The sequence below is a fragment of the Notothenia rossii genome (genome assembly GCF_949606895.1).
Source record: "Notothenia rossii genome assembly, chromosome: 3".
NCBI classification, from domain to species: Eukaryota; Metazoa; Chordata; class Actinopteri; order Perciformes; family Nototheniidae; genus Notothenia; species Notothenia rossii.
This window is the reverse complement of record NC_136901.1, coordinates 43,551,600-43,574,017: the sequence shown is the minus strand read 5'-3', so window position 1 is coordinate 43,574,017 and position 22,418 is coordinate 43,551,600. Positions and strand designations below refer to the sequence as shown.

At 41.7% G+C, this 22,418-nt stretch overlaps 1 protein-coding gene across 1 annotated transcript; it reads right to left on the bottom strand.

Annotated features, from left to right (window-relative positions):
- Positions 1 to 345: 345 nt before the first annotated feature.
- LOC307032921 (uncharacterized protein) lies at positions 346 to 18,448 on the bottom strand (the record flags this gene model as incomplete). Its single annotated transcript, XM_079671199.1, has 17 exons — positions 346 to 1,213; positions 1,317 to 1,424; positions 1,568 to 1,726; positions 3,434 to 3,514; positions 3,635 to 3,748; positions 4,137 to 4,178; positions 4,392 to 4,496; positions 4,668 to 4,772; positions 4,933 to 5,069; positions 5,423 to 5,548; positions 5,634 to 5,921; positions 11,784 to 12,032; positions 12,551 to 12,820; positions 12,914 to 12,952; positions 13,458 to 13,520; positions 17,098 to 17,235; positions 18,307 to 18,448. The coding sequence occupies 17 exons, from the start codon at positions 18,446 to 18,448 to the stop codon at positions 1,055 to 1,057; spliced, it is 2,325 nt and encodes a 774-aa protein (XP_079527325.1). The 3' UTR covers positions 346 to 1,054.
- Between the last annotated feature and the right edge of the window lie 3,970 nt (positions 18,449 to 22,418).

The window sequence follows — 22,418 nt, the reverse complement described above, 5'->3', positions numbered from 1 at the left end:
TTATTTTAGCCTCCAGATACTTTCAGCTTCTCAGACATGTCTGTATAAATAAATGAATGCATATGTAAAGAGGCCTTCAGGAGGATTTATAGAAACAAGTAACTTATAGCAAATAAAATAATGTTGAGGTTTGAACGTGGTAATACCTGCTAGATTGTTAGCGTGCTAACTTTGGCTTATAGCTCAAAGGACGGCTGTGAGCCTCAGAGAAACAAGACTGTACTGAAAGAGAAAACAGAAATCATGTCGACGTGTTTTCAGTCAACAAAACTAAGTTATCTGGTTTTGGGTTCAAAACATCATATAATTAAAACACCTTAAAAATGAAATATCAATCACAGGACATATTAAAAAAACATATTTAAAGTTAACATGGCCGTAAGCAAATATCAAAATTGTACATCAGCATCATGTAAATACAATAATAAAACACATTTTTACATCTTAACTACATAAACTTGAATAGTGAATTATATTTTGACAATTTACACCGTCAACAAAACAAAAGAAAGAATTACAAAGATCTGCTAATATCTAATATACATTTGAAATCAGGTAAACAAACATTTCTTATAGTTTTTGAGAAGCTCAAAACTTGTTATTTGATGATTTGCATTAGCTCACATTTTGTATTAATAAGAGTGACGTTTTTATATTTCATAAAGATATTTAGCACGATAACAGAGTAGGTTTAGTAAATTATAAAAACAGTGGCAGCAAAATGAAGGCAGTTCACCTCAACACATGTTTAAACTGTTAAATGAACCTGAATAGTAAAAGTAAAGTGTGTGATTCTATATAAATGAATGGTTGATCTCTGAGTCTTTCTGTTCCTGTGAATAATGTTCAGATATTTTATAACGTTGTAACTTTCTCTCATGGCTTTTTGCTGTTGCTGATAAATCTGCTCCGTCACTTCACACATCACAACACGAGGACAAGTTCAAATGGACTCCAGCTATTTGTTGCTAGGCAGCCAGTGAGCAGAAGTATATTTGCAACTGTTGATAAATGCAGGGTAAGATGAGCACAATGAGAGCAGGAAAAAGGGTAGTTAAAATATTTCAGCAAATGTCACACAGCGTTCACACTGGATCTTTCCAGTGTCGTTGTAGAGGATGAACTTTAGTCTGTCTCCAAAGCTCCAGGGCTTCAGATCGTTCCACACCAGGTCAGTGTCAGAATAATCGCGACAATAACCTGCTGCCCACATCTGTAAAATATAAAATCAAAGACTTAGAAGCAGAATCATTAAATAATAAAATAAATGCAGGGAAAATGCAACAACATAAAGTGAGAAAACAAGAAAGACTCACATTGACAAATCCTTCAGCTTTGACTTTGAAAGATAGATTAAATCTGTACGTGAAGGGTTTGTTGTTGTTAACCTGCAGATGTAACTGCCACTCTCCCAGCTGTTTGCCCTGCAGGAAGTGAAATAAGGGGAGAGAGGGTGAGGGAGAGAGAAAAGGGGTTCTTGAAATGAAACAGCTCATTTGGAATATGCTCCAGTGATATTGTTCTCACTCATAAAGCACTCATACAGCGTTAATGCTCACATCATTACCTCAGTGGAAGTGTTTATGAGACGGATGAATTTGCGCTGTTGGTCGATCTCAATATTAAATCCTGATTCTGAGGTCTGAGTGCTCGGTGTGCTGCTCGGGGTGCGGGGTGGTTCCACTGATCGAGAATCATCAGACCCTTCAAAACGTCCTTCCTGAAACTAAGGGAGAAAACACACAGAGAATATTCATCCATCATCTTTGACTCAGCTGTTTGATCCCTGTGACACGCTGACATCCATCTCATTTGTTGTCTCAGTTTGTTTTCATGTCTAGTTTGAGTTGTCTTAGTCTCAAATATCAACTACTAGTGAAGAAGATTAAACTAAAATGTGAGATCAAAACTAAATGAATGAACAGGCACCACCTTTTGTTCCTTCACTTCTCTCTCATTCGGTGTCTCAGATTATCTATAAACGTTTTGACCATTCTGGTTCATTTATGGACTTCATCATGAATCATAACCCAATTTATTATTTTACAATTCATACATCTTTAGTATGTGCATTTCCTTTCTAAAAAACATTTGCAAAGCTGGTTTTACATTTATATTTCCATAAATGATATCTGTGAAGGCTATGAAAGATAGGAAACCTCCATGTTTGCAGTCTTCTCCCTTCTCGTTGTTGGCACATGGCAGAACTCTGTATGCTCTAATGTGGATCTTTATGAATTTCAGAATAGATCCAGAACATGGAGACACCATCATGCACAAATTGCTCCATGGAGCTATGACTACTGATGATCTAAAGATCTCCCTTTTCTCCACAGTTGGAAAGAAGCCTAGCTGCTGAAGCCAAGTCTCCTTCCTCTTCTTCGGTAAGTTAATGTTTTCTGACATAAAGCTGATTTATCATCACTGGCTTTAAAACAGCTGCTGTGGAAAAGTGTGAATGAGTCATTTAGCTAAAGATGATATTTCTCATGTTTTGATTTGTTCAGTTCCCCAATAAGAAACACTCATATCTCCTCTCTCTGTCAGTTTAAATGGCCGCTGGTGTCCAGACAGAAGTTTGAGGAGGAGCAGCAGAGGAAGGAAGGAGCTCAGAAAGAAGTTCACATCCTGGAGGAGAAGCTGCAGAAAGAGACCAAAGAGGCTTGTGTTGTTTTCTCTTCTGAAAGTCATTCACTGTGACCTTACTCCTGCTTGTGATCGATAAGAGGTGATGTGACTAATGAACCAAATCATCAGTTCAAAATGAGGAAAAGCTGAATGAATATTTATTTATCATTTATTAAGACTAATGAACAGCTGAAGGAGGCACAGGGTAAGGAGAAAGATACACATCTACTGTTGAAGCTAATGTATCAATAAAATACACAAATTCACTTATTTTTTATATTCATGTATTCAGCTGGTTGTTCCTGACACACACACACACACACACACACACACACACACACACACACACACACACACACACACACACACGCACGCACGCACGCACACACACACACACACACACACACACACACACACACACACACACACACACACACACACACACACACACACACACACACACACACACAAACACACACACACACACACACACACACACACACACACACACACACACACACACACACACACACACACACACACACACACACACCACAAACCACATTAGAGCAGTACAGACGAGGCAATGTGCCATCAAAGAGAAGGGAGAAGACTGCAAACATGGAGGAAACCAAAGCTGGGTTTACGGTTATAAAATCAGTTTAACGTGTCCTGTTTTTCAAAGCTTAAAATTACACATATCTTTAAAATATAAACAATAAAGTTGTAAGTATACATAAACAATTCAAAAAATGTATTAATGATTATCCCCAGAGGTAACCAGGATGCTCAAAATCTCCACTACCTCCATCGGGGTCTGCAGGCGGGTCTCCATCCTCTGACCCTCCTCCTGGAGCTGCTGGACTTCAGCTTCCTTCACTTCAACCTGAGAGGAGAGAGAGAGACATGTTTTATCATTGATACCATTCTACATGTAAGGGCCGGGTCGATTAGTTACAGTTTACACTCAGGACTTCAGCCCAGAGTTCAGTAAAATATCAGAAACCTCTTTGGTTTTGGTGTCTGTTTTCTCCTGTTGGGCCTCCAGCTTCTTCTTCAGGTTCTCCACTTCCTGTTCAGCTTTATCCTTCTTCTTCTGCAGTTTATCTTGTTTGCCAAACTGGATTATATAAAGACATGTACAATGACCCGGCTAAATAACTAAGCATAGTATATATAATATATATCTGTAAATTACATACATTCTGCTTTTCAATGACACATTTCCTATTGTAACTTTTGTTTCAGGTGTTTGAAAAGGTTCCTCCTAGGTATTTAATCAACATATTTATATTCTTGCTACTGATTCTTCTGCTTTAATAAAACTGTGCCGGTCTCTATCTGGAAAGGAATCCATTCTTATTATAATTTCTGAACATATCAGCCTTTTAAACAGACTTATCACAGTAAGTAAAATTCACTTTATGTTGTGGTTGTACTTAATGTTGTACATTAAAAAAATGTATATTTTATATATTGCATATTATATAAATCTCAGGCCAACTTACCCAATTATATTTGGAAGCAAAGCCTTTTTGAGCTTTCTCCATCTGGGGAAGGAGAAGGACATGTAGAGACAGACGAGTACCACATTAAAAAGTAGCTAAAGTGCAGTGGGTCCTAAACATGGTGATGATTGAGTTTCTCAAACAGCTTCCTGACTGTCTGCAGGTTTACAGATGATCACATGAGAGGGGTCAATGAACCCAATGTCTATCTCTCTATTCACATGAACATTAAAGTTCAAAGATGAAGAGGTGAACCTCTCTGTTCTTGTTCTCCAGATCTCCCTTCAGGCTCTGCAGCTCCTTCTCGTTCCTCTGTTTCTCTGCATGGAGATCCTGCAGCTCAGACTCTTTAGATTCAACCTGAAAGAACAGCAGGAAGATTAACATCATTTATTCACAGTCTAAAAGTAGGACTGTCTGGATGTGGTCTCCACTTGGACCTGCAGGTTTGACCTTGTCTACACTAAGGAGGACATTGAAAGAAACTTCAAACAGGAATCAATGTGTTTCATTATTGAAGTGGAGATGAACCTCTTTCTTCTTGTTCTGCAGCTGCTCTTTCAGAGTCTGGACTTCCTTCTCAGCTTCCTCTCTCCTCCTCTGCTCCTCAAGCAGCTGCTGCTCAGATTGATTTTTCTATGAGAGGAACAGTCACGTTTCTTTAATGATCATTTCTCAAGGTGCCACACACTGACACATGTTTTCATGCATTTCTGGCAGATCCTGTATCTTGATGTAAAGTCTTCTGTGCTTCTTGCTGAGACTTTACTTTTCATGTTCTTGTTTCTCTTCTTACCGGTTTGCTCTTCTTTCCTACGTTTCCCTTCAAAGCCTCCATCTGCACAGCGTCAGCTTTCATCAGCTGTCCTCTTTCTCCTTCATTGAGAGACTGATCTTTAGTTTTAGATCGGTTCTTCTTTTCTCCTTTATCAACTAAGATGTGTTGAAAGAGAATTAGAGGAACTTTAGGAAGGGATCAAAGCACATGAAACTTTTCAGTCTAAATGTAGCTGAACAGTTGGTGATTGTTCAACGGCTTAGAGATGTCCCGTCCCTAGTGCTAGCCAATAGAAGCATGAGTGTTACATAGTGATGTCACTATGTTCAAAACAAAGGAGTCCAATGGAGGCGTTTCAGGCCGGGGGGGGGGGGAGTTTGTGGGAGATATTGTAGTCTTTGCAGACCATTTACATGCACACAGACCTACAGAACATACAGCACTAAGCTTAATAGGGCTCCTTTAATTAACCAAACTGAATCAAATCACCCGACTGTTAATGACTTACTGAATATGTGTTCTCTCCACAGAGAGAAGAAAGAAACAGCCAGCAGTAACAGAATGCAAACAGCCAAACTGACGGCCAGACCAATAATGTGGGAAGAAGACCTGGACTGGAGCTTAAAGAAATCATCTGAAATGATAAAACACAGAACATCATATACAAATGAACAGCAGCTATTGGAGAATAAAACATGTTAAAGGAACATTTAGTCTACCTGGAACATGGAAGTGTGTCTGTGTGGTGCGGGTGGTGTTGTGGTGCTGGACTCTGCAGGTGAAGCTGCTGCTGGGTCTCTTCTCCACAGTCACTCTGCTGCTGACAGTAAAGAGGTCATCAGGACCTCTGACTGTCTCTGGAGGTCCAGCAGAGAGGAGCTTTCCCTCAGCGTCCAGCCACAACACCTCAGGCTCCGGATACCAGCCTGCAGACTCACACTGCAGCACCACTCCTCCACTCTGACCGTCCAGCCCTGATAACGTTACAACTGGTGGAGAGGAAGGACCTGAAACGGAACAGAAGGAAAAAGAGGAAGTATTTGATATCTGATAGCAAGTGAGGAGATGGCACAGAAACATACATTATTGTTACATTCCTTGAAATGAAATGAACAGCCTAATTTCTATCCAGATCCTCATGTAAGAGTCCAACACAGTCTCACTCCCTGAACGTCCAGGAGCGACGCTTGGTCAGGGTCCCGTGGCGTGCAGTTGTGACGCGCCGAGGCTTCTTCAGCTTCATAAAGGGACGCAAAGAGCTTTCAACTGATTGCAATGTATTCCCATCGGCGGCGGTATTTGATGCTCATGGAAGCACCGCATCGGTCCATGTCGGCAGCAGTTAAAGGCAAAGTGAGCGTCCATTCCCATTGGATAACGGAGGATTTTACACCCGGAAGTAAGTATTCCCCTTACTGTCGATTGATTTGACAGTGATATCTGCACTACTCAATGACTAAAACACACCAGATTATCCTTGTTGATTAAACAACATTGATTGGTTTAAATTGTGTGCAATGCTTTTGTGTTTTTCCCCTTCGATTCGGAGAAACATATATATTTTCTCGGAGTTTAGGATGGCAGAAGACACTACACTGCCCAGAATCCCCAGCTATCGTTTGGGACTACACCATGTGCTCTGTTTAACAAACCCCGTGATTAGTCCTCAAGCTCTGTGTTGGAGTGGCAGTGCACAAAGTTTACGTCGAGTGTCAAACAGCACTTTGAAATGGAATGAAACCCATCAACAGAATCAAACGTGTCAATAGTGCAAGTAAATACAAAAAGAAAAATAGTAAAAAAAGTGAAATAGTGCAGAGTCTATATACAAGTGATTGGAATATGATATATTTGACAAATAATTTCTAAATAACAGCCAGATTAATGTTATGGACGTTGTTTCTAAGTTCAGTTGTTTAATAGTCTTCTGGCCTGTGGGATGAAGCTGTCCCTGAGTCTGGTGGTTTTAGTCCGGATGCTGCGGTACCGCCTGCCAGACGGCAGCAGACAGAACAGTTTGTGGCTGGGGTGAGGGGGGTCTTTTATAATCCTGAGGGCTTTCTTTTAGGTTAACCTGGTATTTTTACTGCACTATATTTATTTGAGTTACTTTACAGATTTGGATTAATGATATGAAATATAAACGACCCTTAAATCAGACTTTAGTTACACCTGAGTAAAATTCAGTGAAAGTGATTGTCAAGTGCCAACAATCAGGCGAGATATTTGATAGTTGGTGCTTGAGAAGACAAAAAATGTATCTGCAGATCCCTATAAAGCATATTCATTACTCGTTATTCTCTAATCGTTCATCAAAAACTGTATATAATGGCTATTTTGCACATCCCTTTCAAGATTTCAAGATTTCCAAAGGTTTATTGACATATCATAAAAACAACTACGATCTAGTTATGCAATGAATGAAAAACTTGGGTCGCAGGTTCCTCAACAGTGCATTACAAGACATCTATCAATATGTGTGAATACCTCCAGCATTAAACTGTCATATTCTGCACATTTCTTATTCTATCTACATACATCTTATAAGAGTATAATAAATATGTATAATATTGGTTAAAATAAGTGCTTCAACATAGTTAACATTGCAGGAAAGTTGATAGTCAAGTCCCAAAACAAACCATGCTAACCATATTAGACGTTAAGTACTTTGTCAGGCTTAATAATTATCTGTAGCAGCGACGTGCAGTCAGGGGAGGCAGAGCCTCCCCTGTCATACTCCAATGTAACGGAAAAACAACTAACAAAAATGTCTCCACTGATCTATGTTGTAAGTGTGATTTATGTATGATTCCAATCGCTTTTTAAAGTCAAAATCAGCTAATTTGCCGAGCTCCGCTACAACTACGGGAAGCGATGAGAAGTGAGGCAGGGACGAGCTCTGCCTCTCGTAAGCCCACAGTAACTTGCTGGAGCGCGGGCACTAATTTAGCGCGGGCACTAATTTAACGCGGGCACTTATTTTGTGAGCGCGCTCAAGCCATTTACTGTGGTGTGAGGTGAGGCACAGAAGAGCTCTGCCTCACCTCAGAATGCGTCACCCCACAGAAACTGGCTGGAAAGCGGGCACTAAGCGCATGCCTGTTACCATCTCACTGTAGGTCACCAATGTAATGTTTGTAGATTCCTTTATTAAATGTATCCTCGCCATCCATAGTCTCTAAATAACTTATTTAACGTATATATGATATTTAGGCTCGCTGGTCTCATCATACAACGGCAATGAGAAAAGCAGCAGGAGAGGCAGCCATAACCTCTGCCGCACTGAAGGGGGCGCACGTGAGCACACAGGTTCTTGTTGCTACTGTTATTCTATGCAGAGACGGTAGACACAAACAACAAACTAGACTTTTGAAACTACAGGAAGATAAGGAGGACTTTTACAACAAACGAATAGAGATTGTTGTCCAGAAGGAGAGAATGGACTTAATCTTCAAGTCAAGGTAAGACCACCATTGTAATGAAAATGGGATCTTACTAAGAAAGAACAATCCAATATTTAGATGTTGGGTATCCTTTTGTCGAACGGTCTGTTTAAAATGAATCGAAGCATCAGACTAAAAAAGCTTTCGAAAATAACCGAATATTTTGATTAAGGTCAAAATATAATATTTGTAAATCTGACTCTGAAAGAGTCAGTGCCTCACCAGCCATGAACCTCACCGCACATCACTGATCTATAGATACCCCCAAAGCTTGTTGCTTACATGTAATTAAAGGAAGACCTTAACCTAAAGTAGTATTTAATGTTTGAATAAAGCCTAATTAGTTTTTCTGTTTTGCACATCCTCCTATTAATATCTTTGTACATCCGGCACTAAACTGTTTTATTCTCTCATTTACAGTATCTTCTTGATATTTTCTATTCTATATTTCTATCATTGACCTTCTACTTTCCTCCTATTTTGTATGTACGCTTAATATTTAAATGTTTTCATAAAATATAACACATTCAAAAGTGCTTTACAAAAATGAAAGACATTAAGAAAAAGTCATTTTAAACAGTAATTAAAAAGCAACACAATCTACCTGCATTGCATTACTCTAAACGTGTAATAACGTGCTTTAACCAGTAGATGGTTTGAGTTAAAAAGCTGTCAAGTTTACAGTGTTAACAAAATAAAATAGACTGCTGTTTCTGGTTTAGTTTACGACGGATATATTTAGTTATTGTTTTGATATTTGTAACACAAAAGTGATGGAAGAAACCCACAGCAACACAGAAAAGATGGTCTTAACATGACCCAGCGGTCTAGTAGTTAATAAAAAACAATAATATCAAAACAAAATATTACTACTAGAACGGTAAAATAATAGTTTCTGGTCTATTCTGAGGGCCGATCTCTGTAGATAAATAAAGAACTACGACAGATGTGTAATATTTAATGCAGCCAAACCATTTATTACAATGCATTCATGTGATAACTTTCAAAGAGTAAAGCAAGCACTGCTGAATAAAATATGATTTTATCTTTTACGAAACGTTTTTTTTCATATGGAATGCAATTGGAGGTCAACCAATCACAGAGCTTGAGAACTAATCACGGGGTTTGTCAAGCAAAGCACATTGTGTAGTCCTAAACAATAGCTGGGGATTCTGGGTAGTGTAGTGTCTTTTACCATCCTAAACTCCGAAAAGATATTTGTTTCTCCGAATCGAAGGGGAAAATTACAAAAGCATTGTACACAATTTAAACCAATCAATGTTGTTTAATCAACAAGGATAATCTGGTGTTTGTAAGTCGTTGAGTTGTGCAGATATCACTGTAAAATTAATCGACAGTAAAGATAATACTTACTTCTGGGTGTAAAATCCTCCGTTATCCAATGGGAATGGACGCTCACATTGCCTTTAACTGCCGCCGACATAGACCGATGCGGTGCTTCCCTGAGCGTCAAATACCGCCGCAGATGGGAATACATTGCAATCAGTTGAAAGCTCTTTGCTTCCCTTTGTGAAGCTCAAGGACTGGAGACTCGGCACGTCACAACTGCACGCCATAGGACCCTGACCCTATTTAGGGGCAATGGATGTCCACTCGCGGGAGACGACAGACAGTGGTGCGGTTAGCCAAAGTGACAGACCTAATGTTAGACCTATTTACAGGCAATGGACGTCCACTCTCGGGAGAGAGACCTCCAGCATGTGTCCCTGAAATGGAGACTCTGTTTATTTAATTCATCCAGGACAGAGACCGGGGAAATCTCCTCTCTGTGGCCCCTCCAAGACCCCCAAAGGACGGACCACAGACCTCCAGCATGTGTCCCTGACATGGGCACCTCCATAACCTTGCACACCGTGAGTCCCCGGACTCCCGGACTTAAGCACTCCCCCACGGACTAAACCCAGATGTTCACACCCTACAGAACTTCATGCCCCTGGTTACCCTAAAGGGGGTGGATTTTGCGGTGCTTTACCTTCCACACATCGGTATCCATATTCAGCCTTATTCACGGCTCCACCACCCCTTCTGTGGAGGATATTCTCATGCTCCTGGTAACCCTTTAAATAGTCTGATACTGTCAGGGCTCATCACCGCACTTTACAAGCCAGAAATAATGTTTAAATGGTCGGGAAAAGTGTTTTTAAACGTCTGGAAGAGAGTTGTAGCCTGTCATTTTGCAGGATATAATTTAACATGTAACCTCTCCTGGAAATGCACAGAATATGTCCATTTCCAGGAGAGATTCCATGTTAAATGATATCCTGCAAAATGACAGGCTATAACCCAGGAACAAGTGTTTGAAAGGCGGGGAAAAGTTGTTTAAAATAGTCGGAAAAGTGTTTTTAAACGTATGGAAGAGAGTTGTAGCCTGTCATTTTGCAGGATATAATTTAACATGTAACCTCTCCTGGAAATGCACAGAATATGTCCATTTCCAGGAGAGATACCATGTTAAATTATATCCTGCAAAATGACAGGCTATAACCCAGGAACAAGTGTTTGAAAGGCGGGGAAAAGTTGTTTAAAATAGTCTGATACCTCCAGGGCGCATCACCGCATTTTACAAGCCAGGGAAGGTGTCTGAATCCTGGGTAAACATTGTTTAAATAGTCTGACACCTGGCACTGTATTTGCCCCTGGGAACCTTCAAGGTTATATTCATGTTTTACTATTTATTTAATAATCACATGATTTTTACAAAAACAGTATACACAGTATACATATATACAATAATAATAATATAACAATATACATAATAAAAACATGAAAAGTGGTGAAAATGAGAAAATGTATCCGAAAATAGTGCCTCATAATGCGGGCATGTGGACAGTAGCCAGAGACTCACAGGCACACACACATGCAGAGATCCAGGGGGCGGAGCACATGGCTTTTTTTACCCAGAAATAAGTCTCTGAGAGGCGGGGAGACTCAGAGGACAGGCTGCGTCACCTCACTTTGTAACCCAGGAAAAGAGCAGGAATTCTGGCTGCGTGAGTGTTAAAAGTGCATTCATCTGTGTTAATCCGACAGCCGCAGAGGTGCTGACGGAAAGCAGGCGGAACAAATTGATTATTTTAACCAGGAATAAATGTTTGCAAGGCGGGGAAAGTGTTCCTGCAGCCCCTCCATAACGGTAATAATGATTAGAAATGATTTCCAGGGCAGAAAGCGGTTTTTAAATGTGGAAAAAAATATGTTAAACTGTTTAAAAAGCACAAAGTGATTTGAGTGCAGTTCTCATGTGTCCCCACAGGAAGGCGCGTCGTCCCAGGGAGCACAGTGCATTAATAGTAAAAAATACAACAAAAACAGGGCAAATCAATGGACTTATCTCTTCTTTTAGCTTTCTCTTAACGTCTTTTTCATTTCATTCCCAGAGAAAATCTCATACATTTCTGATCTCACCTCTGACAGCCAGCCGGCTCTCTGGAGATTCTCCACCGTCAGAGATGCTGCACTTGTAGAGTCCTTCATCAGATTTAGAAACTCTGCAGATGTTCAGATTCTCTGTAGAGCTGCTCCCGATGAGGCGGCCATCTTTATAGAAGTCAGCTGAGAGGATGGAGGAAGTGGTCGTCTTGTTTCTGCAGCTCAGAGTCACAGATTCTCCCTCCATCACAGGAAGCACAGGACTCTCCAGGATCACAGAGCCAGCTGAACAACATGGGGATCAAACATTCAGTTTGAGTTTTGAAGTAGGAGTTATTTACAATAGAACAATTGTTAATTTAGACGAAGGCATTGTGAAGATACTTCACGGGTTGTAGCATGTCCAGAATAATTGAAAATATCAGAAATAAACTGAACACATTGATGAATACATCAGAAATCAGAGTGTGTTATTTATATAATATTTTTAGACAATTGTTAAAATGACATCAGAGACAGGAGAAAACCACAATTTGTTTTAGATTTTAGAAACAGTTGTTTGCAATTGTGTGACTTTAATCCAATAGTAGGCTATGCTTAATAACCACACTCAGCTTTGTGCACGCTGTTTGCTTTTATTGCACTTTCTTGATTAATTATTTTCTTTATTTACAATATTAAGATAGAAAAAAATCTTTTTTTGCTAAAAAGGGATATTTTTATTTTATAACCTTGGCATCATTGCACTTTTTTTGTTCTTCTAACAAACATTGTATAGAAAGAATATGTTAATGTCAACATACCGGTGACAATGACATTCGCATTGTTGCTTTTCTTGCCTCCAGCCTCACACCAGTATTCTCCACTGTCCTCTTTATAAGGAGATTTAATGGTGCAATTAGTCTCATGAAATGAACCCCATTTTGAACCATCACAAGTTTCCTTTCCTGCTTCGTTCCGCCGTATAATGTTCACATCAGTCAAAACATCGAAGCCCACACATTTTAAAGAGACAGGCTCGTATTCAAAGACTTGAAGTCTGGATGGTTCGATCCAAACATCTGCATCTGAAACTGAAAAATACATGTATTGTTGAGATTAATATATAGCACTTTAAATAAAGTTATGATTTTTTCTGCTTTCTTTTTGATAAACAAGCTTCTTACCAACTTTCTGTTCACAGAGCTGCAGAAACACCGTCATCCCTGCAGAGACAACAGAGACAAACATCAGACAGATTTTTTATATTTGATTTTATTACCTTGTATCTTTGATAGATAATACTTTTAAAACAATTTGAAAAATCTTAAAATATTAATCATTTGTATTTATTCATATGGAGGTAGATTTGTCTCAATATGATGTGTTTGGACGGATCAATAGCCTGTGTGTATATGTAAAAAAACATCCAAAAATTCCTAAAAGGATTTGGAAAATAACAAAAATATGAATGGAAAATGTGTAAAGAATTTATAAAATGCACGTCAAGCAGCAATTATTTTTCAGACTGCATCTAAAAAAGCTTGAAACCACGTCATCGTCCCAAAATGGCAGTGACACACGTAGACTTGTTTTTACATTTACACACGGGTTAGTGATCTGTTCTCACAAATAATATTGACACAAATCTACCTCCATATGTTCCTTTAGCTAATATGATGTAGTATCATCTTTTATATGAAAATCAGCAGATGAAGACTCAGTACTCACACAGTGTGATGCCGAGCGCTGTGGCCTCCATGGCGTCTGGCTGCTGACTGAGTGAACCTGACACTGAAATATAAAAAGAAGAAGAGGGGTGGTCTCTTCCTGTATGGCTCACTAATGAAACGCCTTGTAGCTCAGACGCGTGTCATGGAAGGAAATACGTGTCAGTGGTGGGGTTAATATTAGAGGCTGAGGCCAAAAACTCTCATGTGAGAAAGATGACTTTACGTCTTGATGTGTAGAACAGACAAACAGCATTATGACATGAAGGAAAAATATACTTTAACACAACTACTTACACAGAATTATACATTGTTATGATGCTGTCTTTAAAATATGGAGTACCACAAGGCTCAATTATTGCCACATCTGTATTGCCAAATAATAATAAAAAATAATTGGCAGTTTTGATTTTGTTTTTAAATCCTTCTTATGGACTCAATATATGTGTTTATTCATAATAATAATATTAGCAATAACATTATAAGGCAGTTTGAAAAGGTGATTTTAACATAAATAACATCAATGACCTGGTCCTTTGTGTGATTTGGTCAGAATAAAGCAACATCTACAATACACCTGCATATTAAATTCAAATCTTTCATTTTAATTTAATTCACATATTTAAATAATAATATTTAAAAAACTGCCGCCTCTATGACTTTCATCACTTATGCAGGTGACTTTAGAACTAAATGAGAAAAAAAGGCCGATATGTACGAATGCATGAGTCTTGTGATTAGCAGTCCCTTTGTTATTAACACAACCTTGATCAGCCCTTCACTTAACCACACGGTACATCAGGCTACCTTAAAGTACTCCAGATACATTTAGTTTTACTGCACGTGTTTGCCGTGTGGTTTTCAGACGCTGGCTGCCCGTGAGGTGAGGGGCCCGTCTACCTGTTTATGTCTGTGGGTTCCTCGTGTGGTTTTTATTCTGAAAGTTAAAGAAGAAGAAGAAGCTGAAACTGTAACGAGGGGCTAAAGCTACAAGAGGAAGAACAGTGGCCCCCATGTTGGAGGAAAGTCTGCTAAAAGTTCACTATCTGTTGGTGGCTGCTAAGGGAAATGACCCACATGCAAACAAGCTAGTTGCATTTCAGTGTTTGATTACAAAAAGCTTAAAGACGGTTGGTGTGAAAATTGTGACGATTGGACATTCTCAAATATTTAGCTGTTTTCAGGACCCTGTAATGTTGGTACAGGGACACGGGCATATCTCGATTATGCCTTGACACAGGGAGCCGATACTTGGACTGTGCTATGTTGGCCACACTTTAATTAATTGGTGCGAAAATTGAGACAATTGGACAATGTCAAATATTTAGCTGTTTTGAGGACCCTGTAATGTTTGTACAGGGACACGGGCATATCTCGATTATGCCTTGACACAGGGAGCTGATACTTGGACTGTGCCATGTTGGCCACCCTCTAATTAATTGGTGTGAAAATGGAGACAATTGGACAATGTCAAATATTTAGCTGTTTTGAGGACTCAGTAATTTTGGTACAGGGACACGGGCATATCTCAATTATGCCGTGACACAGGGAGCAGATACTTGGACTGTGATATTTTGGCCATCCTCTAATTAATTGGTGTGAAACTGCAGACAATTGGACAATGTCAAATATTTAGCTGTTTTGAGGACCCTGTAATGTTGGTACAGGGACACGGGCATATCTCGATTATGCCTTGACACAGGGAGCTGATACTTGGACTGTGCTATGTTGGCCACCCTCTAATTAACTGGTGTGAAAATGGAGACAATTGAACAATGTCAAATATTTAGCTGTTTTGAGGACCCTTTTATGTTTGTACAGTGACACGGTCATATCTCAATGATTCCTTCCCACATGGCGCTGATACTTGGACTGTGCTATGTTGGCCACACCGTGGTGCCCTTGAGCAAGGCACATGACATGTCAAAATAAACCTTATTTAAAACTGTTCATTATCTTGATTACAGAAAATGGAGTAGTGGATAATATGTTTAAAGAATACATTGATATAAGAAATATATATTTAAAATCCAGTAATCATGCAAAATAACCGTTCTTGAGACAATTACAAAATGTGAGCTAATGCAAATTAGCTCACATTTTGGATGGATGGATTTATTTAACCTGTTGTCTTTATATCAGTTCCCAACCCAGTCTCACATCTAAACGTGTAATAACTACATTGGCCCACAACTTGGGACGTAGTATATCTACAAAAACGCCTCTGAAATTGTAGGATTATTTATTTATTCACCATTCATTTACAATGGCTGGCTATGTCGCGTGATATTCAACTTTCTCTCCGCAGACAAAAAAAAACATGGCCGACCTTCGTTTTATTCTCGGTGGAAAATGCCTATTTAAAGGTTAGTTTGGCCATTAAAATACGTTTTGATGTAATTTGATGCGAGAAATATGAGTTGTTATTTCAGATTATTTGTGCAGTGGATGTACATGATCTTTAGTTTGCTAGTTATTAGGAAGATTACTACAGGAAATTGTACACATTCAACGTTTTCATGGTTGCTAAGGTGGTTGCCATGGACACTGCTATCAAGTGCAGTTACGTTTGTTATGAACGTATCTTAAATACGTTTATTTTCTAAATATCTTTGCCATTTATTGTTTTGCTTATACTAATGATAATAGTCATTTATAAATATCATTTTTAGAGCACACATTGGAAATCGACGATCGGAATCGATATATGGTTAATTAAAATCAGTAGGCGGGCTGTAATTTCGCCAGCTGTTACTCTCATGAGCGAGGCAGAAAATAATAGTTTTAACATGCCAAAAAGCTGCTGTGTCGTTTATTGCACCTCAAACATTGAAACAAATCCAGAGTTACGTGTTTCTGCACTTCCTCTCAGAAGAAAGGACAGTAACAGAAGATTTATGTGGCTTCAGGCTTGATCGCCGTTCAAATGACAGCGTTGGTTTCCCCAAAAGTGGGCGGGGCTGTAAAGTGACGTAGATTTTATTCTCATCTATTATTCAAAACCATTCTATTTATTCTAACATAAATTACATGCCAGTGTTTTATCTTTTTATTTAGCTATTTGTTTTTGCATGTTTAACTGGGAATGTTTTCGTGTTCGCTAATTGGATGTGTTAGCCGCAATGCATGTTGGGATATGGTGTTAATTCGATATGATATCCGGAAAAAAAATCAGAATTTAGGATGGCCGACGACACTACACTACCCATAATCCCCAGCTATCGTTTGGGACTACAGTCCCGTTGACAAACCCCGTGATTAATCTTCAAGCTCTGGGATTGGATGTTGGACTGGCAGTGTGCCAAGGTTACGCCGAGCGTCAAGCTCTTTGAAATGGAACAAAACCATGGCAGACTATTCAAAACTGGACTCGAACGCCCCCCCAGAACTACACATGCTGGCTATTGTGTTTCGCAACATGTTCTCTATGGCACGTCTCTACTGGGAATTGTAGTTTTAAAAGACGTTTTTGTTTTTCACAAAAATAGAAGTTGACAGTTTTACACTGTGTACAGCCCTGGAGGTTTAGGCGATAGGAAACACATTGGTGTGTACAAATTTAAAACATGTAATTACTAAATGGGTGAAAATCGGTTGTACCCAGAATGGGCAATATGTGGGCAATATGTGTGTATGTATACACACGTATTGATAGACATGAACCTCTCTGTTCTTGTTCCACAGATCTTTCTTCAGGCTCTGCAGCTCGTTCTCGTTCCTCTGTTTCTCTGCATGGAGATCCTGCAGCTCAGAGTATTTAGATTCAAACTGAAAGCAAACTGACAACATTAAGAACCAAACAATGAGGAGAAATTCATGTATATTTATTAACAATTTAAATGAAAATAAACCTTGCTCTTCTTGTTTTCCAGGTCATCATTCAGGGTCTGGACATTCTTCTCAGATTCCTCCCTCCTCTGCTCCTCAAAGAGCTGCTGCTCAGATTTGCAAGAGAGGAAGAGAGAAACATTATCAGAAGTGACTTTTAATGTGCCAAACAAAAACGTGTTGTCATTGCATTTATGGCAGATCCTGTATCTTGATATTAAGATTGTTTTTAAAAGTTGTGTCATTCCTCACTTAGATGTTTGTGCTTGTCCTTCACTGTTTCCTTTAAAACAATAGTTACGGCTGTAACTACAGTTCTATGAGTCCCGGATGACCGCCAGAGGCTGTGATTTAGCACTGGATATATCCATCACACGGATGCGCAGTTCGAGTAAAAATAACAACAAAGTCACCTGTGACCCATGAGACACCGGCTACATAGGCCGGCGTCATCAGTGGATCTGTTCCCAGAATCTTCTCGCGAGCACACAAGAATTCTGAGTGACAGGAAACTCTGGCGGTCATCCGGGACTCATAGAACCGTAGTTACATCCGTAACTATCGTTCTATTTCGTCCCTACTGACCGCCAGAGGTGGTGCTTTAGAACTGGATGACTTATACCAACCATGTCATGAAGAATCCAAGTCCTTGCTCACTACTGGAAGGAGCGGAGCTCGGCAAAAGGATCACGCCCAAAGAATGGGGAGTGGTGACATTAACCCGATAAAAACTGGAGAATGTGCCAGAAGACGCCCAGGATGCCGCCGCACAAATGGTCTCCAGGGGCACCACTCTCAGGGCAGCCCAAGATGTTGAGATGCTCCTTGTAGAGTGGAATCTCAGCCTTGATGGTAGGGGGCGGCCACTGGCCCCTTAGGCATGTGAGATGGTATCGACAACCCATTGGGGCAGCCGCTTGTTAGAGGGCACAACCTCCTTTAGTGCCGCCATGGCAAACACAGAGCTGCTCCGACTGTCGTATACAGGCAGTAGCCTAGATATACGCCCTTTGGGCACCCACAGGGCAACTTTGATGTGCCGTTCTTCTGAATGTCAAAGTGTGCCAGCTGGGCAGGCTGATTGAAGTGGGCTTGTTGAAGCTCCCTGGGCAGGAATGCCACATTTGCCCAAAGGGAAACACCTGAGAGTCCCACCTCGGGCATGTGTCGTTTATGGAGAGGACATGAAACTCCCCAACTCGCTTCCCTGAGGCTATGGCAAGCAGAAACGCTGCCTTCATGGGCAGCCACCTAAGCCCGACCTGTGCCAGGGGCTCGAAGGGAGGAGATGATAGGGCATCCGGCAGCAGGGGCAGGTTCCAAGCCGGAGCCCTCGGGGTGCTCGGGGGACGCTGCCGTAAAGCCCCTCTCAGGAACAGGGACACCGACCTGTGGCACCCCGCCGTGGCGCCGTCATGTTGGGCAGAAATAGCAGCCACATAAACTCTCAGAGTGGAGAGAGAACGTCCACTATCTAGAAAGGACTGCTGTCTGGGCAACAGTGTACATGCTGTCCCAAGGAACACGCACATGCTTGCCCCCCAGTTGGGGTAGAAAGTGCGTGAGTGCAAGCTGCACAGCCTGAAGTTCTAGCAGGTTGACATGGTGTGCACCCTCCTGGGCAGACCACTGACCCTGAACGGTCCTGCCCTGCCGCACCACACCCCACCCTGAGAGACATGCACCCATTGTGACGGTCTCCTGGCGGGATGGGATGGCGCCCATGGGCATGCCCATCAGGAGATAGGCCCTGCCCCTCCAGCGTGACAGAGAGTGGAGGCAATGCTGCGACACCCTGATTTTCCTGTGCCTGTGCCACTTGGCGTCCAAGTGAAGGCTGTTCAGCCACATGGGGCCCAACGACAGCGGGCCTAAAGGCCCAACGACCGAGGCAGCCGTCAGTCTGCCCAAGGGCCGGAGGAACTGACTATAAGACACCATCTTGCCCGGCCCACGTGGAAGTAGGCATCCCTCAAGTCCACGGTTGCGAACCACACCCCCTGTGCATGTGCTGTGGTCATTATATGGAATGGCAGCACCTTGAGGAATCTGTTGATTCCTCTGATGTCCAAGGTCAGGCGAAATCCGCGTAGAACCCCCTGGGCTAAGCAGAGTGTCTACTGGCTCGATTGCGTCCTTGGCCAGAAGGATGGAAAGCTGTTGAGCCAGAGCTAGGGCCTCGGCCATATCACTCACGACTGTCATTTTTTCCCGGCCGAAGGCTAGGGCCCAGAACTGCGGTTTGTACCCCTGGGTTAAGGCGAAAACCACCCAACAGCCGGAAGTACAGACAGCCCAGTAAGTGTGCTGCTGCTGTGAAAGCAGCCGACGACAGGCCCCGACCTGCCTCCGGAGCCCCCTGAGGCACAGGCCGGATGAGTGGGCCGCTGGGACCTGCGCAGACCACCACTGTAAGCTGGTGGCTGAGTGCGGCTGCTAGAGGGGCCCCTGGGCTTGCTGGGCTTGTCTGCCTAGCTTGGTCAGCAGGCTCCAGTGCCTACAGGGCAGCTGCCCCAAACAGCTCCAAAAGCAGGCCAAACCTGGCGACGAGTCTGCACCAATAAGGACATAACTCGTCCCAATTCCCTAAACATTAGGGCAAGGCTTACAGTGATGCATCACTGAGGCCCAGCAAAGAAGGCTCAACCGGAGCCTGCTGCAGAGAGGTAGAGACAGCCAGCATCAGGAGTTTCCGTTATGACCTGTGTGTGCCGCTGTGTCGTAGGCCTTACAGAGCAGCTCGTCTGTGACCCTGCACTGATGCCGAGGGCACCTGGCATCAGGATCAAGAATCGGGGAGGCGATGGCAGGCTCAATGGATGGCAAGCGTCCCAGCCCCACCCTCGCCGGATCCTGCATGGCAGCGGAGTGGGAGAGGGCCCTGGTGTCTCTCCAGCATGCATGGAGCTCCCTCAGGTACTCCTCTGAAGGATGAACAGTGGGAGTGACAGGGTGAAGGAATGCTCCTGTTTCGGGACAACATTAACATGGGATCACTCCGGTCATTGTACGTACTTCGTCTCACTGGAATATTAACGGTCAGATTGAATACAACATCGACCCAATTTCTCCGGTCAATGACGGGAGAGTTTTGAAAGTGACAAAACACTGTTCCACACATTTAAAAACACTTAAACAATTAAACAATGTTTACCCAGGATTCAGGCACCTTCCCTGGCTTGTAAAATGCGGTGATGAGCCCTGGAGGTATCATAGTATTTAAAACATGTATACCCAGGATACAATCACTTTTCCTGGCTTGTAAAGTGTTGTGAAGCAGCCTGTTCTCTGGGTGCAGTCTGGGTGCAAGAGTCATGTCCTGCAAGGATCTCTCCGGGTGCGCTCTGTGAGTCTCACACCCCACTTCTCTCTGGCTGCTCTCTCCCTCTATTCACAGCACTTTCCCCCAGCTTTCAAAGACTTATTGCTGGGTGGAATAGCCATGTGCATCACCCTGGGCCTCTGCCTGTGTGCCTGTGAGTGTGAGACCCTGCTAACAGCAGTGACTCTGCTGTACTTATCTTATTTTACATTGAGTCAAATGTGGACGAAATTGACAGTTTCCTGTCCATATGACCGGCTGTTTATGCAGTCAAATGCGCATTGGGTGCAGTCTGGGTGGGAGAGCCATGTGCTGCAAGGAGCTCTCTGTGTCTCTGTGTGAGTCTCACACCCCGCTTCTCTCTGGCTGCTCTCTCCCTGCTCTCTCCCTGTATTCAAAGCACTTTTCCCCAGCTTTCAAAGACTCATTACTGGGTAGAAAAGCCTTGTGCATCACCCTGGATCTCTGCATAGGTGCCTGTGAGTGTGAGACCCTGCTAACAGCAGTGAACGTGCTGCCAGCATTACGAACATGTTAATCAGGCGTTTTTAGCTCATAGGTGGCCTGCCATGGGCCCCCACCCGTGGAAAGAAGAAAAAAGTAAAGAAAACGGTCAATTATATTTTAAAATAATCGAAAATGAAGTTAAAAAAGATTCTCGAAAAAACAACTAATTCCCCTTTCACACCAATGCGTTTTCAGCTCCGGCTCGGAGCTGGAGCCTGAAAAGTACCGTTTTTTCCTGTTCACACCGCAGCGGCGCCGCCTCTTAGCTCCGGAAACCGGTTCACTTCCAGCTCCAAAAAATTGTCGGCCTAGAGGCAAGAGCTTCGGAGCTTCGGAGCTAAGAGGCGGCGTCGCTTACGTCTCTCTTACGTCGAGGCGTGCAGGAAACTAAACCCACCTCCCCTGAACATGGGTCGACTGAAGAGTCTCGTCATGCCTGCCTACAAGCAGTATTGCTTATAAACAAACTTCATAAAGTCAGGCAACACTAACCACGCTTCGTGTGATTCTGTTTATTTGTACCTTACTTTGACCATCCGTGCACTGTCATTGATCATTGTGGAGAGCAGGCAGACGTTTTGTTTTGTATTATAGCAGCTATCGGATGGAATCAATATATGGGCTTCACAGGTCACACACACACAAACACACCTACATCATATTAGTTGCATACATGTATTCCAATGGCTGTCAGGGCCCCATTATACATAGGCAAAGAAACCAAGAAATGACAAGCATGTAATTCAATGGTAAAATGTCACATCTGGTGATATACAGTAAAAAGGACAAATTGAACTATTTTCCTCCGATATAAAACCCTGACATTACAAAATGCATGATTTTATACCGGTATGGCGGAGGGATCAAAAGATGTGGTTATAATGGGAGTGGATGGGACCTTTTTGTCCGTGAGTGGCTAATGTGTGAGTTTTTTGTTTAATCTGATTCTGCGCAAAAACTAATAATAATAATAAAATAAATGTTGTTGCTAATCTTTGACATATCCAAGACTGTGATAAAAAAAAGCTGACCCCCCCAACATTCATTATATGGAAAATAACTGCCTTTATTTTGTGCATGTTTTTCATAGAAAACGCACAATCATGTTTTCAAACTGGCAGTTAAAGGGTTAAAATCCTGAACATAAGTTAACATTTGGTATTTTTGATCAGGACTGAAGTTGATTGAAAGATATAACCCCAAAAAGGTTTTAAAAATATTAATCTGTTGTCCTTTTAGAGCAGTTTTTGAAGTGGACATTTTGTCCCGAATGACTAATGTGTGACTTTTTTGTTTAATCTGATT